Source organism: Octodon degus, unplaced genomic scaffold, assembly GCF_000260255.1.
Source record: "Octodon degus isolate 3935 unplaced genomic scaffold, OctDeg1.0 scaffold00189, whole genome shotgun sequence".
Classification (NCBI taxonomy): Eukaryota; Metazoa; Chordata; class Mammalia; order Rodentia; family Octodontidae; genus Octodon; species Octodon degus.
This window is the reverse complement of record NW_004524765.1, coordinates 2,344,978-2,367,179: the sequence shown is the minus strand read 5'-3', so window position 1 is coordinate 2,367,179 and position 22,202 is coordinate 2,344,978. Positions and strand designations below refer to the sequence as shown.

The 22,202-nt window shown below is 40.3% G+C and overlaps 2 protein-coding genes and 1 pseudogene across 3 annotated transcripts in view; all 3 read left to right on the top strand.

Moving 5' to 3' along the window:
* Positions 1 to 4,363, top strand: part of Pnp (purine nucleoside phosphorylase) — an 8,293-nt gene extending 3,930 nt beyond the window's left edge. The window contains exons 3-6 of the mRNA XM_004644030.2: positions 2,071 to 2,174; positions 2,541 to 2,716; positions 2,830 to 3,020; positions 3,726 to 4,363. Coding sequence (XP_004644087.1) covers positions 2,071 to 2,174; positions 2,541 to 2,716; positions 2,830 to 3,020; positions 3,726 to 3,940 — 686 coding nt within the window. The 3' untranslated portion in view covers positions 3,941 to 4,363. The remainder of the gene's footprint in view (positions 1 to 2,070; positions 2,175 to 2,540; positions 2,717 to 2,829; positions 3,021 to 3,725) is intronic.
* A 1,315-nt stretch (positions 4,364 to 5,678) lies between these two features.
* Positions 5,679 to 22,202, top strand: part of Rnase10 (ribonuclease A family member 10 (inactive)) — a 46,121-nt gene continuing 29,597 nt past the window's right edge. Inside the window, exons 1-3 of one of the 2 annotated variants that reach the window (XM_023704138.1) lie at positions 5,679 to 5,738; positions 10,124 to 10,277; positions 16,635 to 16,749. The gene's annotated coding sequence lies outside the window, so the exon portion shown is untranslated. The remainder of the gene's footprint in view (positions 5,739 to 10,123; positions 10,278 to 16,634; positions 16,750 to 22,202) is intronic. The other variant, XM_023704139.1, reaches the window with a different exon arrangement.
* Positions 16,702 to 20,774, top strand: LOC101592504 (annotated as a pseudogene).

Below are 22,202 nucleotides of genomic sequence, written 5' to 3'. Positions count from 1 at the left end.
GTCTCACTATGCAGCTCGGACTTGTGGTGATTCTCCTGTTTTCAGCCTCTCCAGCCCTGGGATTACAGGCCTGAGCCACCAGGCCCGGACTCAGTGGCCCAGGGGCGGGGTTGAAATCCTGGTCCCTGCACTTGCCTAAGCAGGCGCTTACTCTCCTGAGCTATCTCACCAGCCCTTTTGCCCTGTACCTTAAATGGGAAAAATACTATCTATAGCCTTCCAGGACAAAGTCAGGCCCCTTCCTCTCTCCAGCTCCAGGCTTAGGATAATACACACACTGCACAGCAACAAGTGAACATACAAGCCACTGTGTTGCTAACAGTGAGCTAATATACAACACCTAATTCACATTTACATGTGAGCTAATATACAACACCTAATTCACATTTACCTCTCAGGAGGGGAAAGGATTCATGGTGGACCACTGAGAGTCCAAAGGCAGCATATCGAGGACTCGAATAGCCAGAAAACTCTTAGGGCTAGGTGAAGCTAGACAAGGTGGCGGACACCTATCATCCCAGTGCTCCGGGAGGCTGAGCCTGAAAGAGTGCAGGGTTGAGCCCACGTAGTGTATTAGCTATATAAAAAAATAGAAAGGGCTGGGAAGGAGCTCAGTGCAAAGGTCTGGGTTTCAATTCTCAGGACCAGAAAAAACTAGGTGAAACAGCGCAAGTAAAAGATAAGGTAATTTTTTTCTTTCTTTTAGTATGTGGTAAGTGTTTTGAAGATCCCATGACAGCAACAGGAACAGGCAGAAGGGCCGAGTGTGTTGGGGGGGAGATAAGATGTCTGGGCATGGTAGCACACGCCTGTAATTCCAGCACTCGGGAAGCTAAGGCAGAACAATTGCCATGAGTTTGAGGCCAGCCTGGATTACAAAATGAGTTCAAGGCCAACTGGAACTATACAGAGGGACCCTGTCTCAAAAGACTAAAGGAAAAAAAAAAAAAAAAAAGTGGATAAGGTTAATTTATTTGGTTCAGTTATTCTCAAATAATTAACTTCCATTGGTTTATTTATTAACTTTTTAATAATCTTCCTTATTAACCTTTCAATCTTCCCCAATTTCCTGAATAGTTAAGACTTTTAATAAACATTTGAAAACTTTTGGAGTTAGATTGGGGGGCCAGAGCAGGAAACATGGAAACAGGTTTTGGAGAAGGAACTGTTAGAAAGAGTGAGGGCCACAGGAGGGCGGAATTGGCAGGGAGATGGTAGAGACACTGGCTCATTTGCCACTCCTACCTCTTATAAGAAGGGCACTGCACAAAGGGATAATTTTAGGTTTGCCTGTTTATTTTGAGATAGGATCTCTCTGTGAGGTTCTGGCTGGACTTGAATTCACTTTTTAGCCCAGATCGGTCTTGAATTTGTGGCAGTCCTCCTGCCTCACCTCCCAGGTGCTGGGACTACAGGCTACCAGTACCTGGGTTTTCTTTTTGTTGCTGTTGTTGTTTTAAACTACTTCAGTCGGGTTTTCACACTGAGTTTTGCTGTTACTAGTAACTTTATAATCTCTTCTGATCACATCCTGTTGATTCTGGTCCCTTGCCCAAACTATCAATTCCTTAAGGAATAAATTGGTCACATCATTGGAAATTGCCAGAAAAGAAAAAAGGTGAACATCAGTATTTTGTCTATGGGGAGTTATCTTTGTATTTCCAGGCCCCGATAGGCAGCTTCATGACTGCATTCCCACGGGACTGGTGTGCTCAGGAGGAAGGAGAGTTGCATGGGTTCAAATTTGGACTTTTGTCCCTGACAAATTTAGGAGCGGCCTATAATGACAGCATTCGGTATTACCCACTTTTATCCCAATAGCAGTATGTCTTTCTCATTCTTTTGATATTTGTTCTAAAAACTTTTCCTTTTTTATGTTCATACTGAGCATGCTGCCCGCCATAGGTCTAGTTCTAAGTTCCTAGTATGATTATGATCATCTTCATGGACTTCTAATGTCCTTCTTTGTAACCTTGTGCGTAGAATACGCTGAGTGGCACATTGTAATGCTCAGCAGTATGTGCCACGAGTGCACAACCCCGTTCACTCTCCTTTCCTCTTTGTGTCCAGTGCCAGGCCATGCTGGTCGGCTCGTGTTTGGATTCCTGAATGGTAAATCCTGCGTGATGATGCAGGGCAGATTCCACATGTATGAAGGATACTCGCTCTGGCAGGTAATCGGGGTCATAGGCCTCTATGGATCTGAACCGAGGGGGAGAGAAAATATCCTTCCTATTGCTGTCCTGTCACTGTCTCGTTGCAGGGGCAAAATAGCCAACAGCCATGACTCAGAGGAAGAGGGGTTTCAGTCTGCAGTCAGCTGCAGTGGAGGGGGTGGGGCAGAGGACGGCTGCTCACATCATGGTGGCCCAGAAGTAGAGAGAAGGGAGGAGTCAGGGAGGGGGAGGCACCCTTCTAGGCCACACTAATTGCCTACCTATTTGGCCTAGGTAGATTTTTGTTCCTCTTTAATCTCCTCTCTCATGGTGTGTTGTGTACATCAGTATAGATTGAAATCTTTTTGATCTTTTGCTTCTGAGGTGACATTCCCTGTGAGGGTTTTCCGGCTTCTGGGAGTGGATACCCTGGTAGTCACCAATGCAGCTGGAGGGCTCAACCCCAAGTTTGAGGTTGGAGACATCATGCTGATCCGTGATCATATCAATCTACCTGGTTTCTCTGGTCAGAATCCTCTCAAAGGGCCCAATGATGAAAGGTATGTGTCTTGCTTCTTTGTTTCCAAATAGGTAGGGTTTAGGGACTTGTCTAGGGGTTAGGAACCAACTCATTTAATTTCATTTATCTGAGATAATCCATCTTTTGATCTAGGTTTGGAGATCGTTTCCCTGCTATGTCTGATGCGTACGACCGGCATATGAGGCAGAAAGCATTCAGTGTCTGGAAAGAAATTGGGGAGAAGCGGGAGCTCCAGGAAGGCACCTATGTGATGTTGGCCGGCCCCAACTTTGAGACTGTGGCAGAGTGTCGCCTGCTGCAGAAGCTGGGGGCGGATGCTGTTGGTGAGGAGAGGAGACTTCGGCTGGCGGCTTGAGGGGAGAACCTGGTTAAAGCAATGGGGAAAAGCAGATTACAGACCTAACAGAACTTAAAGAGGATTTGACAGAACCAGAAATTAAACTCAGGCCCTTGCGCTTGCCAAGGAAGCACTTATTCCACTGAGCCATCTCCCCGGCCCCAAAGAGGGTTTGACTTAATAGAAAGATAAATTAAATTGACTTGTAGGAAAACAAAGTGGGGAGGTGTGCTAGATGGCTTCCGTGCTAGTCATCCGCTCATGATTTGACTCATCCGGAGAGTTATTCTAACACACATCAGTGCAATCAACTTCTGCACCTCTGGGTGGAAGATAGACCTCTGACATTAGAATAGATTTTGACATTACCACAAATGCAGAAATATTCATGGTATTGGCAATATTTATAAGAAATACATAAGACCTTCTGGGGTCTCACTTATTTCAAGCTATCCAGCGTAACATAAGCTTGATACTGATTTAGCTGCTTCTCAGGATTCTTTTTGAAGAATGATGAGACCAACAGGTGACAAAACCACTTCAGAGGGCTGGGGAGATGGCTCAGTAGAGTAAGTGCTTCCTTGGCAAGCACAAGGGCCTGAGTTCAATCCCCAGTTCCACCAAAAAAAAAAAAAAGAAAAAACAAACCACTTCAGAGCCTAACAGTTGCTGTCTTTGTTCCTCCTGTCAGGCATGAGCACAGTACCAGAAGTTTTGGTTGCGCGGCACTGTGGACTTCGAGTCTTTGGCTTTTCACTCATCACAAACAAAGTTGTCACGGACTATGAGTGCCGGGAGAAGGCCAATCATGAGGAGGTTCTAGAAGCCGGGAAGCAAGCTGCCAAGAAGCTGGAGCATTTCGTTTCCCTTCTTGTGGCTAACATTCCACATTCTGACAATGCCTAGTGACCACTCCTGCACTCCTGGAGTGGGCAGCTGCCTCCCTGAGGGAGCCCAAGTGGCTGCTACCTACTTGGCCCCTTGCTAGTGCCTCTGCTCTTAGGTAGCAGAAAGAAAATGTCTATGTCTATCTTCATGTGCTCTAATTTCTCCCATCAGACCTTTCTGGGACCACGTCCTCTTGCTCAGTTGTCTTCTCAAAGCAGTTTTTCTACCCCATTCTGGAAGGACTGAGCCCAGTGCCCTACCACACCTGAGGACACACCCGTGATTTGACACAGACCTGTAAAGGCCTAATGATAGCTACTTCTAGTTCTCTGAGATGACACTTTCATGTCCTTGGGGCTCTGTTCTGCCTCACTCACTACACTAGAGCGCAAAGAAGGACCTGCTCATACCCCATAATATTTTCAGAATAAAGAGATGAAACTTTTTTTATTCTTTTATGTAGTTTAGGATGAAGCTGGAGCACAGGCCAAGACTGACACAAACTTTAAGATCTCTGGTCTTGTGTGACTACCTTCTCTTCAGAAAATAGTTAAGAACTGAGATAAGGTGGTATGTGAGCAGCAAGGGATGAAGGAAAGATTAAATGACAAAAGATGTTACAACCTTGTCCCTTCTTTATTAAGTGCTATCTCGACATTATCCTTTTCCTTGCATTCTTTCTCCTCTACTTGCTATATCCTTACAGGGCAGTGTCAGTACTCCTTTGTCTGCAGGAAAACCTGCGCAATTCGGTCACACTCGGCTTCCGTTGGAGCACTGCTTTCCTCCTACTGCTTTCTGGGTTCCCTCTTGCTTTTCCTTGGTCAAACCTCCCTGTGAGTCTGCATTTGGGCAGAGTTCTTTGCGGGCTCACTACATGCTTTTGCTTATCATTCGGCTGCCTGGCATGTTTGGAAACCACACTACCCTCCTGGGCCTATATGCCTTGTAATAAGAAAGGACAGTGCTGCCTGGTGCGCTGGCCAGTGTGGGTGACTCAGTGAGATTCTATCTGGGCTGAGGATGTGGTATCATGCCCCTGGATTTTATCCTCAGTGTCCAGGACTGCCATAAAACAACAGTGCTGGAGGGGCCTCTGTTGGTAATGACATTTCAGTTGTTAGTGGTATAACAGAAGAAATGTTTTGGTCAGGAGACTTTAGAGAATTCTTTCAAATTATTCTTTGTTTGGTAACTGATCTACTTAGATGAGCCTAGCCCAAAGAAAAATCATCCTCAAATGGGTGTATCACTACTGTTCATCAGTTCTTAGTACCTCTATACACCATGCAACTCTCCTTGGACCTCCAGACAATCTGCCAGAATGTATTACTTGTTTCCAGTTTATAGGAAAGTGCTGTGCTTCCTTTGGATACACATTATAACTTGTTCATGTAATGGTATGGCTCATAGTTATCTTAATCCTTGAGTATTTATTTGTGTCACACTTGTCTAATAAAATGCTAAATGGAAAATATAAAAGTGTTCCTCTCAAGTGGCCCACTACCTTAGGATACTGATGAAGCACGTTCCATGTAAGACATAAAATAGACACAAGTCAGCTTTGTGCGTACTCTTGAACCCAAGAGCTATTCTCACAGCCTCTGAGCTCAGTTTTGAGGGATAAAAGGAAGAGGATTTTACATCTGAACAAACTCAAGTATAGACTTGAAACTGCGGTATGTGCACAGGTCATTGGCGTGGAGTGTGCTGGTGACAGAAGTGACTGGAAGGCTGAGCAGAGAGCTGCTTGGCTAGGAACCATCACTGTGTCACCTGAGACATGTCTTTGAGATACCTGGGATATGATACTAAGGTATCTTTAGCTTTTTTTTTTTTTCATTTGAGGTTTGTTTATTCATTCCACATGTTTATTATGCATTTATTACATGTGTATTAAAGCATAGAAAATATTTTCTTCACTGTGATTCAGTATCTACCTAAACATTCAATGATAAAGGATTAATTATACAAGTTTAAGGAATATTACAACACACTATGATAAAATTTATGAATGAGTCCTAATCTCAGTGGGAGAATAGTGTTGGCTTTTCTGAGGAAAATGCATTTTGGCAACAATTAAAAGGAAAGCAAAAACAAGACATTCCCATAAATAGAATTGTGCTTTGGAAGCCCAAGATACAAAGGGAAAAGAAGATTAAAGGAAAGGCCAACCTGAATAAATCATGTTGAGAAATGCAGAGAGGAAAGCAAAAGGCTCGCTTGTCTTAGAGGTATTAAGAGGCAGGCAAATCAAATATGCCAAGACTTATCCTAAGGACAATGTAAAGCCATTGGTACTTTTTGAAAATGATCTGATTTATATTTTAAGAAAAGATCAGTAGAACATCTGCCCTTGTGAGTTTCTTAGTAAAGTTTTATCAGACAGATTTTCCTACAGATTAAAACTAAATTCTAAACATATCACAGAATGTAGTGCCCCAAAGATACTGAATAGTGAATAGCCACAGACAGATTTTAGTAGGCAGATTTTCAGTTTTCATTGATTTTTAATCTCAAATAGTCCTCATAAAAATGATTATGATTAAGAATGACTACAAAAAAATAAATCAAATTACCTGCCATTATTTATTGTGATTACTAGGATACGATTTTTTATACTGTTGAATAACTGAGTTTATTATAAAGTTCAAATTTAAGAAAAATATTTATTCACTATAGATTATGATAATTGTAACAAAAATTATGTTAGTTACAATGATGCTAATATAAATAACTGTTAGGCTTCTCAATCTGTCTAAAGTATATTTTTTAATTTATTTGGCTACAAAACAATAAGCTTGATAAGGGTAAGTTGTTTAATTTGACTTCAATAACTTATTTAAAACAATGTTCACATTGCTAAACAAAGAAAAATTAGTATTAATTATTATCTTTAGCTTTTTAGATTTAGTAAGTATACTAAGTTTGTGTGTACTGTGTGAAGTCTTTTTTAAAAAATCTGTATTGAGATAAAATTCGTATACCATCAAGTTCACCCATGTACAGTGTATAATATTTAGTATATTCACACAGATGAAACTCTTACCAGTTCATTTTGAACATTTCATTATGTCAAAAGAAATGATAGCCACTCCAGCCTCTTCACCACCCCGTACTTTGGAGGGCCCAGGTCACTATATTCTTTTTCTATATGTTTAACTGTTTTGGGCTTTCATATGAATAGGTTTATGTGGAATCATGTAGACTTTATGACTGACTTCTTTCACTTCACATAATATTTTCAAACTTTAACCATATTGTAGCACATACCACAATAGTACTGTTCTATGTATGGCCAAATATTTCTTTTTCTTTTCTTTTTTTTGGTACCAGAAATCTAACCAAATAGTCCATTGATACTACATTTTGTTTATGAAGTGCTTTCAGCTTTAAAGGGCCAATCAATCAAGCCCAAACAGAATCTATCAGTATAGGAAAGCAAGAGAATTATGAAGCTAAGTTTAGGGAACTAAGTCTGGAAGCATTTCCTAGACAAATGAAGTTCTTCAATAAAACTAGTGAGGGTGCCGGCCAAATAGCTCAGAGGATTAAAGTGCCTGTGAGCAGGTACAGGGGCCAGGTTTGATCCCTGGGCCTGGTTTGGTCCCTGAGCCTGCCATGCTGGCTCTGCCCCTGGGGTTGTGCTGAGACAGCAATTGAGACTGGGAGTGGTGGCACATGCCTGTAATCCCAGAACTTGGAAGGCTGTAAACAGGCAGATCACTATGAGTCTGATCTAGTACCCTGAACACCCTCTACATCTTTCCCTTAAATACAGAGAAAAAAAAAAAAACAAAAAAAAAAACTAGTGAGGAGTCCATTTGTCTCAGTTACTCTTCTCTCATTGCTTGGACAAATACCCAACACCCAAAGTGAAGGAAGGAAATGTTTATTTAGCTCACGGTTAATGGAGGTTTCAGTCTACACTCAACTGACTCCAAGGCAGAGTGGCACATGGCAGAGAGCAACATTTCATGGTCGTGGCAAAGAGCAGAGAGCAAAGGGAGGAGTAGAGGCAACGATGGTGGCAGAAAGCACAAGCACATCCGTCTCCCTTCAGTTGCATTCAGGCTATCCACCCCAGGATGGGTGTAGCACTCACACCCATAACCCCAGCAGCACTCAGACCCATAATCCAAGCACCACTGACACCCATAATCCCAGTGGATCACAAGTTAATCACAAACTGTAGAAGTCCATCCCATGACTGTATGAGGCTTTGTGGGGTAAACTAGGCACAAACCATAACACCATTCTTTTCTAGGGGCCTGCAGAATGCCTGAAAAATGGCTTGGTTTCTCTGAGTCATGGATGGCTTCAACATACACAGTCAAGTCAGGCTTTTTTTCTTGATCCTAGCATGGTAATCTTTATCAACATCAGTAAACGTTTATTAACCCTGCATGAGTAAGAGTTTGCAATCTAGATGCAAGATAGTTTATAAGTAAAAAGAAGGCCAAGTTTTGTGCTCTCTGATGATTACAGCTGGTTTTATTCTATTTTTTTTTCTTTTTTCTTGTATCACTGTTTAGAATTGCCTTTCTCCACTTAGGATTTGTGTTGCCAGGGTAGGGAGATAGCTAAGCGGACTACAGCTCCTGCTTAGGCTAGCTTAGGCAAGCACAGGAATCTCGGTTCCATCCCTGGTACCACATGTCTCATCGGCCCTGCCTCCAGGCATGATGGCACATGTTTGTAATCCCAGCGCTGGGGAGGCTGAAAGCAGGAGGATCACCACGAGTACGAGCTGTGTAATGAGACACTGCAACAACCAAACATAAAAAATAAATAAATAAATAAGATTTGTGTTGCCTTTTCCCTCAAAAGGCATGATTAAAAAAAGAAGCATAAGTGTCTGCCTGGCAAGCACAAAGTCCTGAGTTCATTCCCTGGTACCACAAAAAAAAAAAAAAAAAAAAAAAAAAAAAAAAAAAAAAAAAAAAAAAGAAAAGGAAGAAAAAAGAAACAGTACAATATGTGAAAAGCACCATATGCTAAGTGTTGATGACCTTATGTGTTACAGGAATTCAAAGGAGGGTTGTGGGAAAAGAGGATGCAATTTGAAATGGGTCTTACAGGTGATGCCGATGTGGCTCAAGGATGCAGGCAAGTGCAAGAATGCTTAGGCACTGAGAGAGTAAAGTGTTTAAACCAAAGAGTGAATGGGAGGGCAGGAGGTTTTGGCTACGAAGACTCTAAAACTAAGGACATCCAGGTGAAACAGTCACACTTCCCTATTTTGATCATGAGAAGCTTAACTGGAGCAAAGAGGGTTGTTTGGATGGTAAATTTACTTTACCAAAAAGTAACTGTATGGATTATAGTAGGCATAATTGTTGGTGTCAAGTATTTGATATTTTAAACACAGGTTGAGATCTTTTGTAGTGTCTTAAAGAGTAAGCTGTTGGGGCCAGGGAGGTGGCTCAGTAGAATAATTGCTTCCCTGGCAAGGGCCTGAGTTCAACCCTCAGTTCCGCCAAAAAAAAAAAAAAAAGTCAACTCTTAAGAAGTGGAAGTGGGGCTGTTATGTGTACAGGGCGCTCGCTTTAATTCCCAGTATGCCCTGAGAGGAAAAAACTGTTAAGATAAAATACAAAAGCAGAAGTGCAAGCAATTTAGAAATGAAAATACACACTGGAGGCAGGATGGCAGTTACAGAGATAATGATTCCTGGTAAGAACAATAAAAGACTGCCTTCCACCCTCACCAATTTTTATTTATTGAAAAATAAAAATCCACTATAAGGCACCTAAGAAATCCGCTTGTACAAGACTCTGGTCTGCACCTGCCAGCTGAGCTGCGCAGTCCTTAGGGTACAATGCTATACATCACCAAGAGAGCTGGCCCCTTTTGTCTCAGGAACATGAAGCTATGAAAGATGAACTTCGTCATCCAATGACAGGTCTTTCTCGAAAAGTCCAAATACTTCTACCCCTCACCCACACACAAATGTGAATTTGTGGAGGGTCAGTGTTCTGGGATCACAAGAGAAGAAGGAAGAACAAATGTGGGGAAGCAAATTCCTGCCGTCAGTCAGCTAGCTCATAGACAGCATTCAGCCAATCTGTAATGTTCAGCTTCAGTCTCCACTCCCTAACTTTTCACCAACAATGTGTCTGTTACCTCAAGCTTCTTAGAAGCAAAGGAAGAACATAGTTTTATTTATTTTTATTGTTTTTGCTTTCTTACCACTTTCAGTCTGTGTGCTGGTTACTAACAGGAACAGAGATGAAGATGCACAGGCACCTGCCTCTCCATAACGTGAAAAGGTTGGGAGGAGAGAGCTGTTCGTTCTCTGCTGTGACCTCTGCCTGGCCTTGAGTTGGCCTAGTTTTGCGATGCCTTTTTCTTTGTAAGGAGGCCTCTGCTTTCATAATTATGTTTTGTTTCTTAGGGAAATCTTTTGAGTAAACACTGGCTATCTGCTTGGCTTTCCTGTTATTGCAAATTTGGATTTCAATAACAATGAGAACGTTGTGTTCTTAAAATTTTTGTCTGAGTTCTAGTTTTGTCTTCAGTTATATTTGATTTATTTTCAGGTTTAATCTGCCTTTGTTTCCTTCTTTTCTGGTCAAGGAAGCAGGCTTTCTGGCTAGCGCTCACTTTCACTTTCACTGTTCATTCTGGGAAGGTTGTTTTACCTCGCTTGCCATTTTCCTTCTTTCCCATCTCTCTTTCTTGTCTGGCTCTTTTCTCTGACCACATTTTTGGGGTGCCATTTCTCTTATTAGTTCTTTGATTTTGACATTAGTTATTCCTTTCCTTTTTCTGAACTGTTCAAAGCTGAGCTCCTGCTATAATTCGTATGAAAGTTGGTTTAGTAGTAATACAGGAGTAGTAGTTTATGTGTAGCTTGACCTGTTCTATGAAACATTCTTTTTATCTGTCAGACAGAAGTCATCTATTGTTGATTCTACAATTGAGAATATGAATGCCCACTGCTTTGGCAAAACAGTGCACTGCTAACACCATTGTTAGTATCCCACCAACTCTATCAAACAAAATGTGAAAGTTATTTAATTTCATTCAGGATAAAGATGCCATTTGGCACTGGGATTACTTTGGAGGTGGAAAGGTTCTTACTCTAGACATCACAGATGACAGCTATCCAGCAAAGCATTCAAAGTATACAATTCTGAGTGCAAGTCTGAAGTTTTTTAGGAGGCAGATTGCTAGGTTTTTGTAGATGCCAACTCCTGCTTACAAATGGGTAGGAATCACAAGTATTTAATACAAACAAACAAATGTAGAGTTATGTTAAGAGTAATTACACATTTGCTGCTAACATCTAATGGAATGAATAAACCATGCAGTAGGTAAACAGTTAAGCAGAAAGGGGTGGTGTTGGTTGGGAACCAGCAAAAAGAAAGTAATGCAATGACAGGAATACATCAATAAGTCTCAGTGTGCAGGGTCTAAGTTCTCCAATTAAAAAACAAAGATTTAAAAAAAAAAAAACAGACTTGCAGAATAGATCAAGAAACAAACACAGCAATACATATTATATAAAAAGCACATTTAACGGGCCAGGGAGATAGCTCAGTAGAATAAGTGCTTGTCTGGCAAGTTCAAGGACCTGAGTTCAATCCCCCCCTTCTGCTAAAAAAAAAAAAAAAAAAAAAAAAAAAACAAAAACACATTTAACCCAAAAAGAGCATAAAGATTAAAAATCAAAAGATAGAAAACAAAATTCTGTGTAATAGAAACCTGGAAAAAAGCAGGAATAACTATCTGAATTTCAGGCAAAGTGAATTTCAAGTCAAAACCTCTTTGATCAGAAGAGGCAGAGAAGGTCGTTATATATTGGTTAAGGGAACAATTCAACAAAAAGAGACAATTATAAACATATATGCACCAAACATTGGCCTGTCCATTTTCATAGAATAAAAACGCTGGATGTGAAAAGTCAAACCCAAAACCAATTGTAATAGATTCTTCAATACCCCACTGTCACAAATAAATCAACTGGACAAAAAAAAATCAAAATCAAAAAGGATATATCAGAGTTGAACAAAAACTTTTAAATAAATAGACTTAATAAACATCTATAGAGTGTTCCCCACAACTACATCAAAATATACATTCTTCTCAATATCACATGGGACTTTCTCCAAAATAGACCTCATACTAGTCCATAAAGCATGCTTAAATACATACAAAAGAATTGAAATTATCTCATGAATAATATCAGATCATAGTGCAATGAAACTACAGAGTAAAGGTAAAATAAGCCACAAGAATTGTGTATATACATGGAAATTAAGCAATAACTTCTTGAATAATCATTTTCCAGAGGACTTTAGAAAGAAATTAGTTCCGAAGAAGACACATTATGACTGGGTTACTCATTTTCCTGTCCCTGGGACACAATACACCCATAATTTAAAAGGAGAAGAGATTTATTTTGCTTCATAGTCTCAGGAGTTCTGCCAATGGTTGGCTGACTCTAAGGCAGAAATGACTCAATGGAAGGGTCTGGTGGAGGAAAACCGCTCAGTCCATGGTAGCCAGGAAGCAGACAGAGAAAGGAGGAGTTAGGGAGGGAGGTGAACCCCAAGGGTGAACCTCAGGGACACACCTCTTCCAGCCAGGCCCCATTTCCCAATGGCACATTTGTTATGGGCCAATTAACTATGAGCACAGTCCTGTGGTGACTGAGTCACCTTCCAATAGCCCATCTCTGAGCACGTGATCTAAACTGTAATAGCAAATACAGTAAGTAAAGTATTGGATAGTATCAACAATATGCCTCAGTATGGCAGGGTTTTTTTGTTTTTTTGTTTTTTTGTTTGTTTGTTTGTTTGTTTGTTTTAGAGCAGAATATATTTACTGGAAGAAAGAAAGCTTCTGTTTGGGAGAGAGAGAAGGGATCCTGAGCAGATTACCTTGGAACCTGCTGTTTCTAGAGTATTCGTAGAGCAAAACAAGTAGCGACCTAGAACTCTTTCTGTAAGGAATTGGATCAGTGGCTCTTCCCAGCTTCCCCAAGGTGATCAATACCTATTTAGGTTATCAATCCCTGCTGTTTGTCCTTATGAAATCTATGCGGGTGCATTCAGTTCATCTTTTGTCTTGAAGTCTGGCCCTCCGAAGAGATGTCTGTCCCCCTCACAGTTGCAGGGTATCTCATTGTTTGCACTGGCTCCTTTAAGCACCTAGCCATATCTGAATGCATATAATATTTCTATCTAACTTAGCTGCCTGTAACATTCCCCCCTCTGAAGAAGTACCCCAAACTGCTCTGAGGGAGTGATGGGCAATGACTGCTTGGGCTTCTTCAGGCTGAAGGGGTCACAATTGTTGATCAGCAATTACAGAGACTCTTCAGAGGATCTATCTAAGGCCCTCAATAGACAGAAGGCATTTTCATCTTGGGTAGGCATATAGCTTTAAGTCTGCAAGAGACAAAGCCAAAGAAACAATTAAATATGCATGGGCCAAATAATATCAACAGGATAGTTATGAAGACAGCCAACAAAGATTTTCATCAGGAAGAACTAAAAATAGCTTTCCATAAAGAGGATGAGGATAAGGTCAAGGGAATTTCAGTGTCTGACATGTCATTAATTTGTCATCTAGTATCTTGAGCAGCTATTGGGATCTTAGTAGAAGAATCAGGAATATGAAGAATCAGGAATATATACACAATATTTAGTTTTTTACAGTTGTGCAGGTATCCCCATGTGTTACTGTTAGAATGTACAGTGCTGACTGATTTTGGAGGATGGCTTGTCTCATTAATTTTAATTTTTTATTGAGGAGAGAGAGACCAGCTGTAGTGCCATAAGGCCTGTTAAGTAGCTAAGGCCTCAATATGTGTCATTTAACCCTCTCTCTGGACAAGATCTGGTGGATCCCAGTAAAAGGAATCTGAAAGGAATCTAGCGTATTTGTTATTGGTTTAATCTGTATGATCACTTGGAGTTTGGCAGCTTCTAAGCAAGATTAAAAAATATTTTGAGAAATTAGAATATGTTAATCAACCATGAGAATTAAAGCTGACAGACAAATCTAGAAACTTTTTAAGAGACTAGAATAACATTTGTAACCCATTGACTTTTAGACCCCTTACTGATGGAGTCTGATATTTTATCATGAGTTCCACCAGTTTTAGCTATAATTATCTCAAAAAAAATTTTTTTTGTAATATCTTTTTTTTTTTTTTCAGAACCAGGAATTGAACTCAGGCCCTTGAGCTTGCCAGGGAAGCACTTATTCCACTGAGCCATCTCCCTGGCCCCATCTCAAAAATTTTGATGACTTATGAGAATAAGATTATAACAACATACTAGTAAAACCAGGCAGCATAATTTTGATTAGTTGGCAATATGTATATTGGTATTTAAACAGGACAAAATCTCTCCCCAAGATGGAAACTGGGTTTCTAGGTATAACTAAAAGGAGTGGGTAAGGAGAAAAGGTATTCCAGTAACAGTTCAAACAAGTTATTTTTCCTGCTAACTCCTTTTATTGAAGTAAGACAGCTGGAAGAAAGGCCAGAGTTGGAGAAGGACAAAGAGATATGTGCTAGTGTCCAGAAATTGGTTGATCTTTCCCCTCTTTATAGTCATCATAACCCAGGGATCCTTCATAGAGGTGACAGGTAGAAATGACAGTCTGGCCAGTGGAGTAGGCAGAGTGCTTCAGTGCCTTTAGTTTTGCTAGACAAGAAGAGTCTGGTGCCTGGGGCTTTCTGCCAAACAGTGCAGTCTTGCTTTCAAGTTTTGCCTTTGCATTCAGGGCCTGGAGGATGGGGGGGGGGGCTCTTAAGAGAGTCCTTCTTAAGGTGGTCTGACTTCTTACAGTCGTAGCAGTTGAGCCTAGTCATTAGTTTTTCTTGAAGCCCTGAGCATCAGACTTAGGGTCAGTTCTTTTTAAGCCTGTAACAAAGGCGGTTGCTTTTTGGTCTCTCTGTTTTCTCTCCTTGACTTTTTCCAAGTCTCAATTATAGAATACTAAGCAGGCAATTTTTGCTGAAGTATCAACATGAACTCTCTAGAGCAAAGGCTATCTTTGGTAACTTTTTCTTAATATTTGGGGCTGACTGGGAAATAAATGTGTCTTTAAGCAAAATCTTCCCTTCTATTGAATCAGGAGATATGGACATATGTTTAAGCAGTGCGTCTCATAAACAGTTTAAGAAGGTAGAGAGATTTTCCTCTTTCTCCTGATAAATAGTTGAAAAGTTAAAATAATTAGAGCGATTGGGTTTTCTCTTTCAAGACCTTCAAGAACACATACTTGAAAATGACTCTTGTTCCTGTCTCCTGTCTGATTGCGAAGGGTCTTGGGTAGGGACTGCTTGGGCTCCCGTGGGAACTGGTTGTTCTACTGGCTGGCTGTCTTTTGGCCGTCTAAAGTTAACAACATGATATTTATCCCCAAATGTAATAGCAGGTTGTAATGTTACTTGTCTTTTGCTAGAAGTCTGTGTGGATTAAGATTAACATTATATCTTTCCTGTCTAGCACATAGATCTGAGTAAATCCTCTAAAGAACTTAGTGTACTTATCAGGGTCATGTGAAAATTTTCCTAGATCTAGCTTAATCTGCTTTAGGTCACTGAAAGAGACATATGAATGTGGGCAGCCTCATATGGATAAGAATTGTACCTTGAGCATAAGTAAGCATTACTTCTTCTTCTTTTTTTTTTTTTTTTCTGAACCAGGGATAAAACTCAGGTCCTTGCGCTTGCCAGGGAAGTGCTTATTCCACTGAGCCATCTCCCCGGCCCAAGAATTACTTCTTAATGTAAAGACATTTTCAATATAAGGCAGTTCTGACCCTTCCCTCCTTTGCTACAGTATGATTCTCATTGTAAAACAGCATCATAATTAATGCTTCCTTTGTGTTCCATTTTGGTAATAGTGGGTAGGCCGGCCATGTGTACGTGCAGAAAAATGTCATACAGCTCCTTTGTGTGTGTGTGTGTGTGGAACCAGGGATTGAACTCAGGCCCTTGCACTTGCCAGGGAAGCGCTTATTCCACTGAGCCATCTCCCTGGCCCCTATACAGCTCCTTTTAACACATAAGAGTCAAACATCTTCTGGTGCTTAAAAATGCATTGTAGGGCTGGCCAGACAACTCAGTGGACTAAAGCACCTGCTTAGGCAGAGTACAGTGCCTGGGGTTTGATCCCCTGTGTGCAGTGCTGGCCCTGCCCCTGGGTCAAGCTGAAACGTCAATTGAGACTGGGTGTGGTGGTATATGCCTGGAATCCCAGCACTTGGGAGGCTGAAAACAGGAGGATCACTACATGTCTGATCTATGTAGTGAGACTCTGTAGACCCTGCAGATCCTGTACCAAATACATAAAAATAAATAAATAAAATAAAATAAAAAAAGAATGCTTTGTAAAAGAGTAAGACACCTTGACTTTGAGCCCCCCATTTTTCCATCAAATGATCTTGGTGAAAGACCTATAAATGATGTAGGGGAAAGAAACTCCCAACCTGGGAGCTGGGTTAGGTTAGTGACTTTTCCTAGCTTTTCTCAAGATGATATATACATATTTAGAATATCAATGATATACATTGATATACATCACTAGGGAAGTATGTGGATGCATTTATTCAATCTTTTGTCCTGAGGTCTGGCCCACAGTAGAAGTGTCTGTGTCTCCCACATTTGTAAGGTATATTGTCTTCCATATGGTTCTTTCAAAGGCCTAGCCCTGTCTGACTTACTTGAATATTTTTATCTACTAAGTTGCTTATAGCAGGATGATTCAAGAATAATTATTAAGCTTTTGGTTTGATGTGCTAGGTGAATGGAGATGTCGTTTGCTGAGATGAGACTCTTAAAAAGAATCAACATTGGTAAGGTAGGTTGGCTTTTACAGTTGTTAAATTGAAAGTCCAGGGTTGGGGAGATAGCTTAGCAGCATAAGCATCTGCCTTGCAAGTACAAGATACAGAGTTTGACCCCCAGTACCCCCCCCCAAAAAAAAAAAGAATAGAAAAGGTCCAGGCCTTCAGATGGACAAGAATATGCATGAATTTAGATTGCATGTTTTTAGTGCATATTTGGATGAGTTTAGAATTTAATATCTGGAAGTCATCATAGATGGCAATCAAATTAAATATTATGGAAGATACCACCTAGGGGCAGGCTGGGGATATAGCTCAGCTGAAGAAGTGCCTACCTAGTAATCTGAAGGTCCCAAGTTCAATTCCCAGTAAAAAAAAAAAAAAAAAAATCTACCTATTTCCTGAGTTTTCACTGACCTTGAAAGGCTAGGGTCAAAATGTTGGCTGTCCTTGCAGCTCTTCTATTTCTCTAATTTTTGGTCTGCAAACTCAGGTTGTTAACCCTCCAGAAGAGAAGCTTATTATTACCCTACAACATATGCAGTTGGGTATAACTTCAGTATCTGTCTGAATATCAAACATCTTAGGCATAACATTGAACAAGTATTTTCCATCAAGTATTGATATGTTAAACATTCAGTCCCTACAGAATATGGAGATAAAATTTTTTTTAATGAAAAACATTTAAAGATATGAATAAACAATTGCATATTTTTACACAGAAATTTAGAAATCTAACCATACACAGTATTATAGCAGGACAGTTCTGTGACATTTCTTGTTTGTTTTTTTTTTTTTTTTTTTTTTTTTTTTTTTTTTTTTTATTTTTTTCCCCTTAAAAAAAAAAAAAAAAAACTTTTACTTGTGAGACAGTATGGTCATAATTGGTATGTCATGACAAGAAGTACGTATTTAGAAGACCAGAATGATAGGCATTCCAAGCATGACCCTTCTATTACACATTGCTGTCTTAAGTGTAGACATTGCTTGGTTCACAGGTATCAGCATGTATAGTTTAGTCAGGGTGAGAATCCTACCAATTAACTGCTAGTTTCAAAAACCTGAACCTATACTGTAACATCATGTAACTCACTTGTGTCCCAAATTTTCTGATCAAGGATATTATGGGGCCACAGAGCAACATGATTGATGACATACAGTGTGCCTAAGGAGAGTCACCTGGAGAGAAAACATTCTCTCAGGCTTTCACTTTCACAGAGAGCAAATTGATCAAGCAATGGCTGTGACTCATCCACATGGCTGACACTGACAAATGATCTGCAACCTGCAGTACAGGGTTACAGGATAAATCCTGAAGGGACATGACCGGCCTTATCAGATACAAAGTTATATTTCTTGTTATATGGGTCTTCCTTTATCTTAGTCTTATCTATCCAGCAGAAAAGTATAGAAACAAGGTATATAAAATAAATATGCCACATTAATATGCTGAGCTGTGAAAGGCTCAAGTCAACAACTTCTGTGGATAACCCACTACTATTTTGGACTGCTGGACTGTGTTGGATTGTTTTGCTGAATTTATCTACCTATAGTATTTAGATGCCAATGAAATACCCATTTCTGACAGGACTAAACAAAAGAATGGAATACAAAGGAAGGACCATTTTGTATCTGTATATGCAGAATAGTTAGGATAGATATACAGCTACTTTCACATAATTCAATGAGAAGAAAGATTTGTACTAATAGTGTTTAGACTGGATGTTCTGTCTGCATCTTGTACTATGGATAACCACTAAGAAGATAACAATGTGCAATGTATTAATTATTGAAATTGTCTTATTAATCAGGTTTGAAACTGTCTTATTGCTACTTGTTTCTCAATAAAATAAAATTAAAAGTCTTCTAAAAAACAACAACAATGCACTAATAAATATTCTTTAGTGGGCCGGGGAGATGGCTTAGTAGAATAAGTGCAGAAATCAGGATGAAGAACAAAGGAGTCTGCCAGGAACCACCAGGAAGAAAGAAAAGCAGAAAGTAAGATGTCTTGGAGGGCAAACCAAGAAAGGGTATTAAGAAAAGACAGTGCAGAGTGACAAGGGTGATCCCATGTTTGAAATGGACTCCAGGAAAAATGAAATATGAGAAAAGTGAGAAATTTTTCAATAAAAGGGATTGGAAAAAGATGAGTTAAGTGAAAGGATTTTTTCTTTTTCCCTTTCTTCTTCTCTCTCTCTCTCTCTCTCTCTCTTCTGTCTCCTTTTTCTCCTTCTCCTTCTCCTCCTCCTCCTTCTCCTCTCTCTCTCTCTCTCTCTCTCTCTCTCTCTCTCTCTGTCTCTCTGTCTCTCTCTGTCTCTCCCTGTCTCTCTCTCTCTCTGTCTCTGTCTCTCTCTCTCTTTGATGAGAGACCTCTTGAAGTGGAAAGAAGTGCCCTAGGACCTGAGTATGCTATGAAGGAGTAGATAAGATACCCTATAATGTTTGGAGTTAAATGGGGTGTTTAATTGTGTCACATTGATCCTTGAAAATGGAAGGAGGTGATTCCATATTGGGAACTTTTGTTTATTTTTGGAGTCAGGAATTGAACTTAGGACCTCACACTTGCCAAGCAGGCACTACACTACTGAGCTAAATCTCCAACCCAACCCAGGAAGCCTGTTTTTGACTTGAAGCCATCCATAACAGGGCAGCAGAACTAGGAAATAGAAAGGACTCTGCAACTTAGTCTTTTAAGATAATGACTTTTTAATAGTCTTCAAAGATATAGAGGGAATTTAGCTACCTCTGCCCAAAGCTTCAGTGTTAAAATTTAGCTGACAGACCCAAAGACTCCAGAAGTGGAAACACATTGGAATAATGCAACCAGACTTTGAGCTCAGCTGGGAAAGGAGCTATGATAAAGCTGTCTGAGATGTAGAGGACTGGCTAGTATAGAGGGAAGTTGCTACACCTCCAGCTCTGTCGTATTGCAGTATTAAAACAAAACAAAACAAAACAAAAAAAAACAGGCTTTCCAGTTTCCTCAGGGCAAGGAACCGTGAGCAGCAAAGTCTCCCGCGACACCCTGTCCTAGGCAGTGCGTGAGGTCCTGCACAGGAACCAGCACAAACGCCAGAAGTTTTTAGACACTGCGGAGGTGCAGATCAGCTTGAAGAACTATGACCCTCAGAAGGACATGGGCTTCTCCTGCACCGTCAGGCTGAAGTCCATGCCCCACCCCAAGTTCTCCGGGTGCGCCCTGGGAGACCAGCAGCACTGTGACGAGGCCAAGGCCATGGACATCCCCCACGTGGACATTAAGGCACTGAAGAAGCTCAACAAGAATAAGAAGCTGGTTGAAAAGCTGGCCAAGAAGTATGATGCCTTTCTGGCCTCTGAGTCCCTCGCCAAGCAGATCCCAGAATCCTGGGACTTGGCCTCAATAAGGCTGGCAAGTTCCCTTTCCTGCTGACCCACGATGAAAACATGGTGGCCAAAGTTGAAAAAGTGAAGTCCATGATCAAGTTCCAGATGAAGAAGGTCCTGGGTCTGGCTGTGGCTGCTGGTCAAGTGAAGATGACAGATGATGAGCTTGTGTACAACATCCATCTGGCCATCCACTTCCTGGTGTCACTGCTCAGGAAGAACTGGCAGAATGTCCAGGTCCTGTACATCAAGAGCACTATGGGCAGCCCCAGCGCCTGTATTAGGGCACATCCTAATAAATATCAGTGCTACCAAAAACCAAAAACAACCAAAGCAAAACAAAACAAAAAAACTGGCTAGGTAATTGCCATTATAAATAGTTTTATTCCCCAGAGTAATCATTTTCATTTGCTATCATTCCAAAGGAGTTACTGATGTTGAATTCCAATGTATGTGGCCAAATTTGCCAATCAAACAAAGAAAGTCCTAATTTACCTTAGAAAACAGAAACTCATGATGAGATTTTACTTCTACTGTGATATACAGCAGGTAATGTATATGTACTACTTTACAAGACTGTATCTATCCTTTTTATGAGTAGTTTTGATAGCTATATAAGCACCTGAGCAAGCATCATTGATATGTTTTCATTTTCACTTTTTTAGATTAAAAGAAAGAGGCTTAAATGATGGTGCTGGCCTGTAATCCCAGCATTCTGGGAGGTAGAGGCAGGAGGATTGCAGCTTCTAGCCAATCTGGGCAATTCAGTGACTTAGCAAAATGTGTTACACTGTAAAAAATAAAAAGTGCTGGAGATGTAGCTCAGTTCCAAGGCTCCAGGTTCAATTCCTAATACCATCACCATGACCACACACAAAGAAAGGCTTACACAAATGTTCTTGCTTTTTTTTTTTTTTTTTTTACAATATGATAACATGGCAATGCAAAGGAATATATAATCTAGGACTCAGATTTATGATTTTTGCCTCTATGTAGTGTTAAAAGAAAATAATGTGTAGAAATATCTCACATTTAGGGTGTCTATCATAGGTCAGAGGGCGGATAGACTTCATGGCAAACTGTAAATGAAACAAGGTAGTGAGGATCTACCTTCATTGTTTTTAATGCTAGAGATTGAACCAAGGGCTTTGTGCATACTAGGCAAGTGCTCTATCGCTAATGACTTGCCCAGCTCTGTCTTCTGTTATTTTTAAACATTGTTTATACAGAAGAGAATCAAATATGGGTTATTCAACTTTGGAGGGCAGGATGAGGGCAAGAGAGAGATTCCACTTAAGAGTACGAAGAAATTGTGAAAAAAAAATTGTTGAATTACACTCCTGAAATGTTGAAGCATGAGCTAGTTGAATAACTGACAAGACTATACAGAGAAAGTTTTAACCTTGTCATCTCAAATTCTTTTCACATCATGTAATCTAAAACACTAGGACTTGTTTGCCAAGCCTGAGTACATTGTACTTTCATGTTACCATAATTATATATCAATGAACTCTACCTCAGGGTGGAATCTGAGCTGTTGATATGCAACGGCAGGAAGTTTAGGAACAGCGGCCAGGGTCCAAGAAATGTGGAAGCAATGTGATGTTTCATGAGACAGGAAAGTGTGACTTTTTAGCTTAACAATTGATAAATATTCAGCTTCACAGTAGGAAGAATTCAAATTGCAGCAAGGCTGACCTGGAGGAGGAAGTGACTCAGAGGACAGGAAGGTTAGATTGTGCAGAGCCTTCAAGGAGCAGTGATTTGTGGCTAGAATCCTTGCGCATATCCTGAAGTTCACTGAGGGTGAGGAAAGTCATTAGTTCCATAGACAGGATATGTTTTCAGTGAGCAGTGTTTATGGGGAAAGTGCCTCAGTAAGTTCCTTGGCCTAGCAATATGCAGGGGAACATTTACTGAGAAATGTGGTTTGTAGAAAGCTGACTTTGCTGGGATCCAGGAGCAAAGGATTTGGGACAGTAACAGAAGCTAGAAAGGCAAAACAAATAATCCTTGCTATGGCTTAAATTTAAAAATATATATATTATGTGAGTACAAAAGCAATGTGTGTCTATGGAACAAGAGGAAAATATAACAA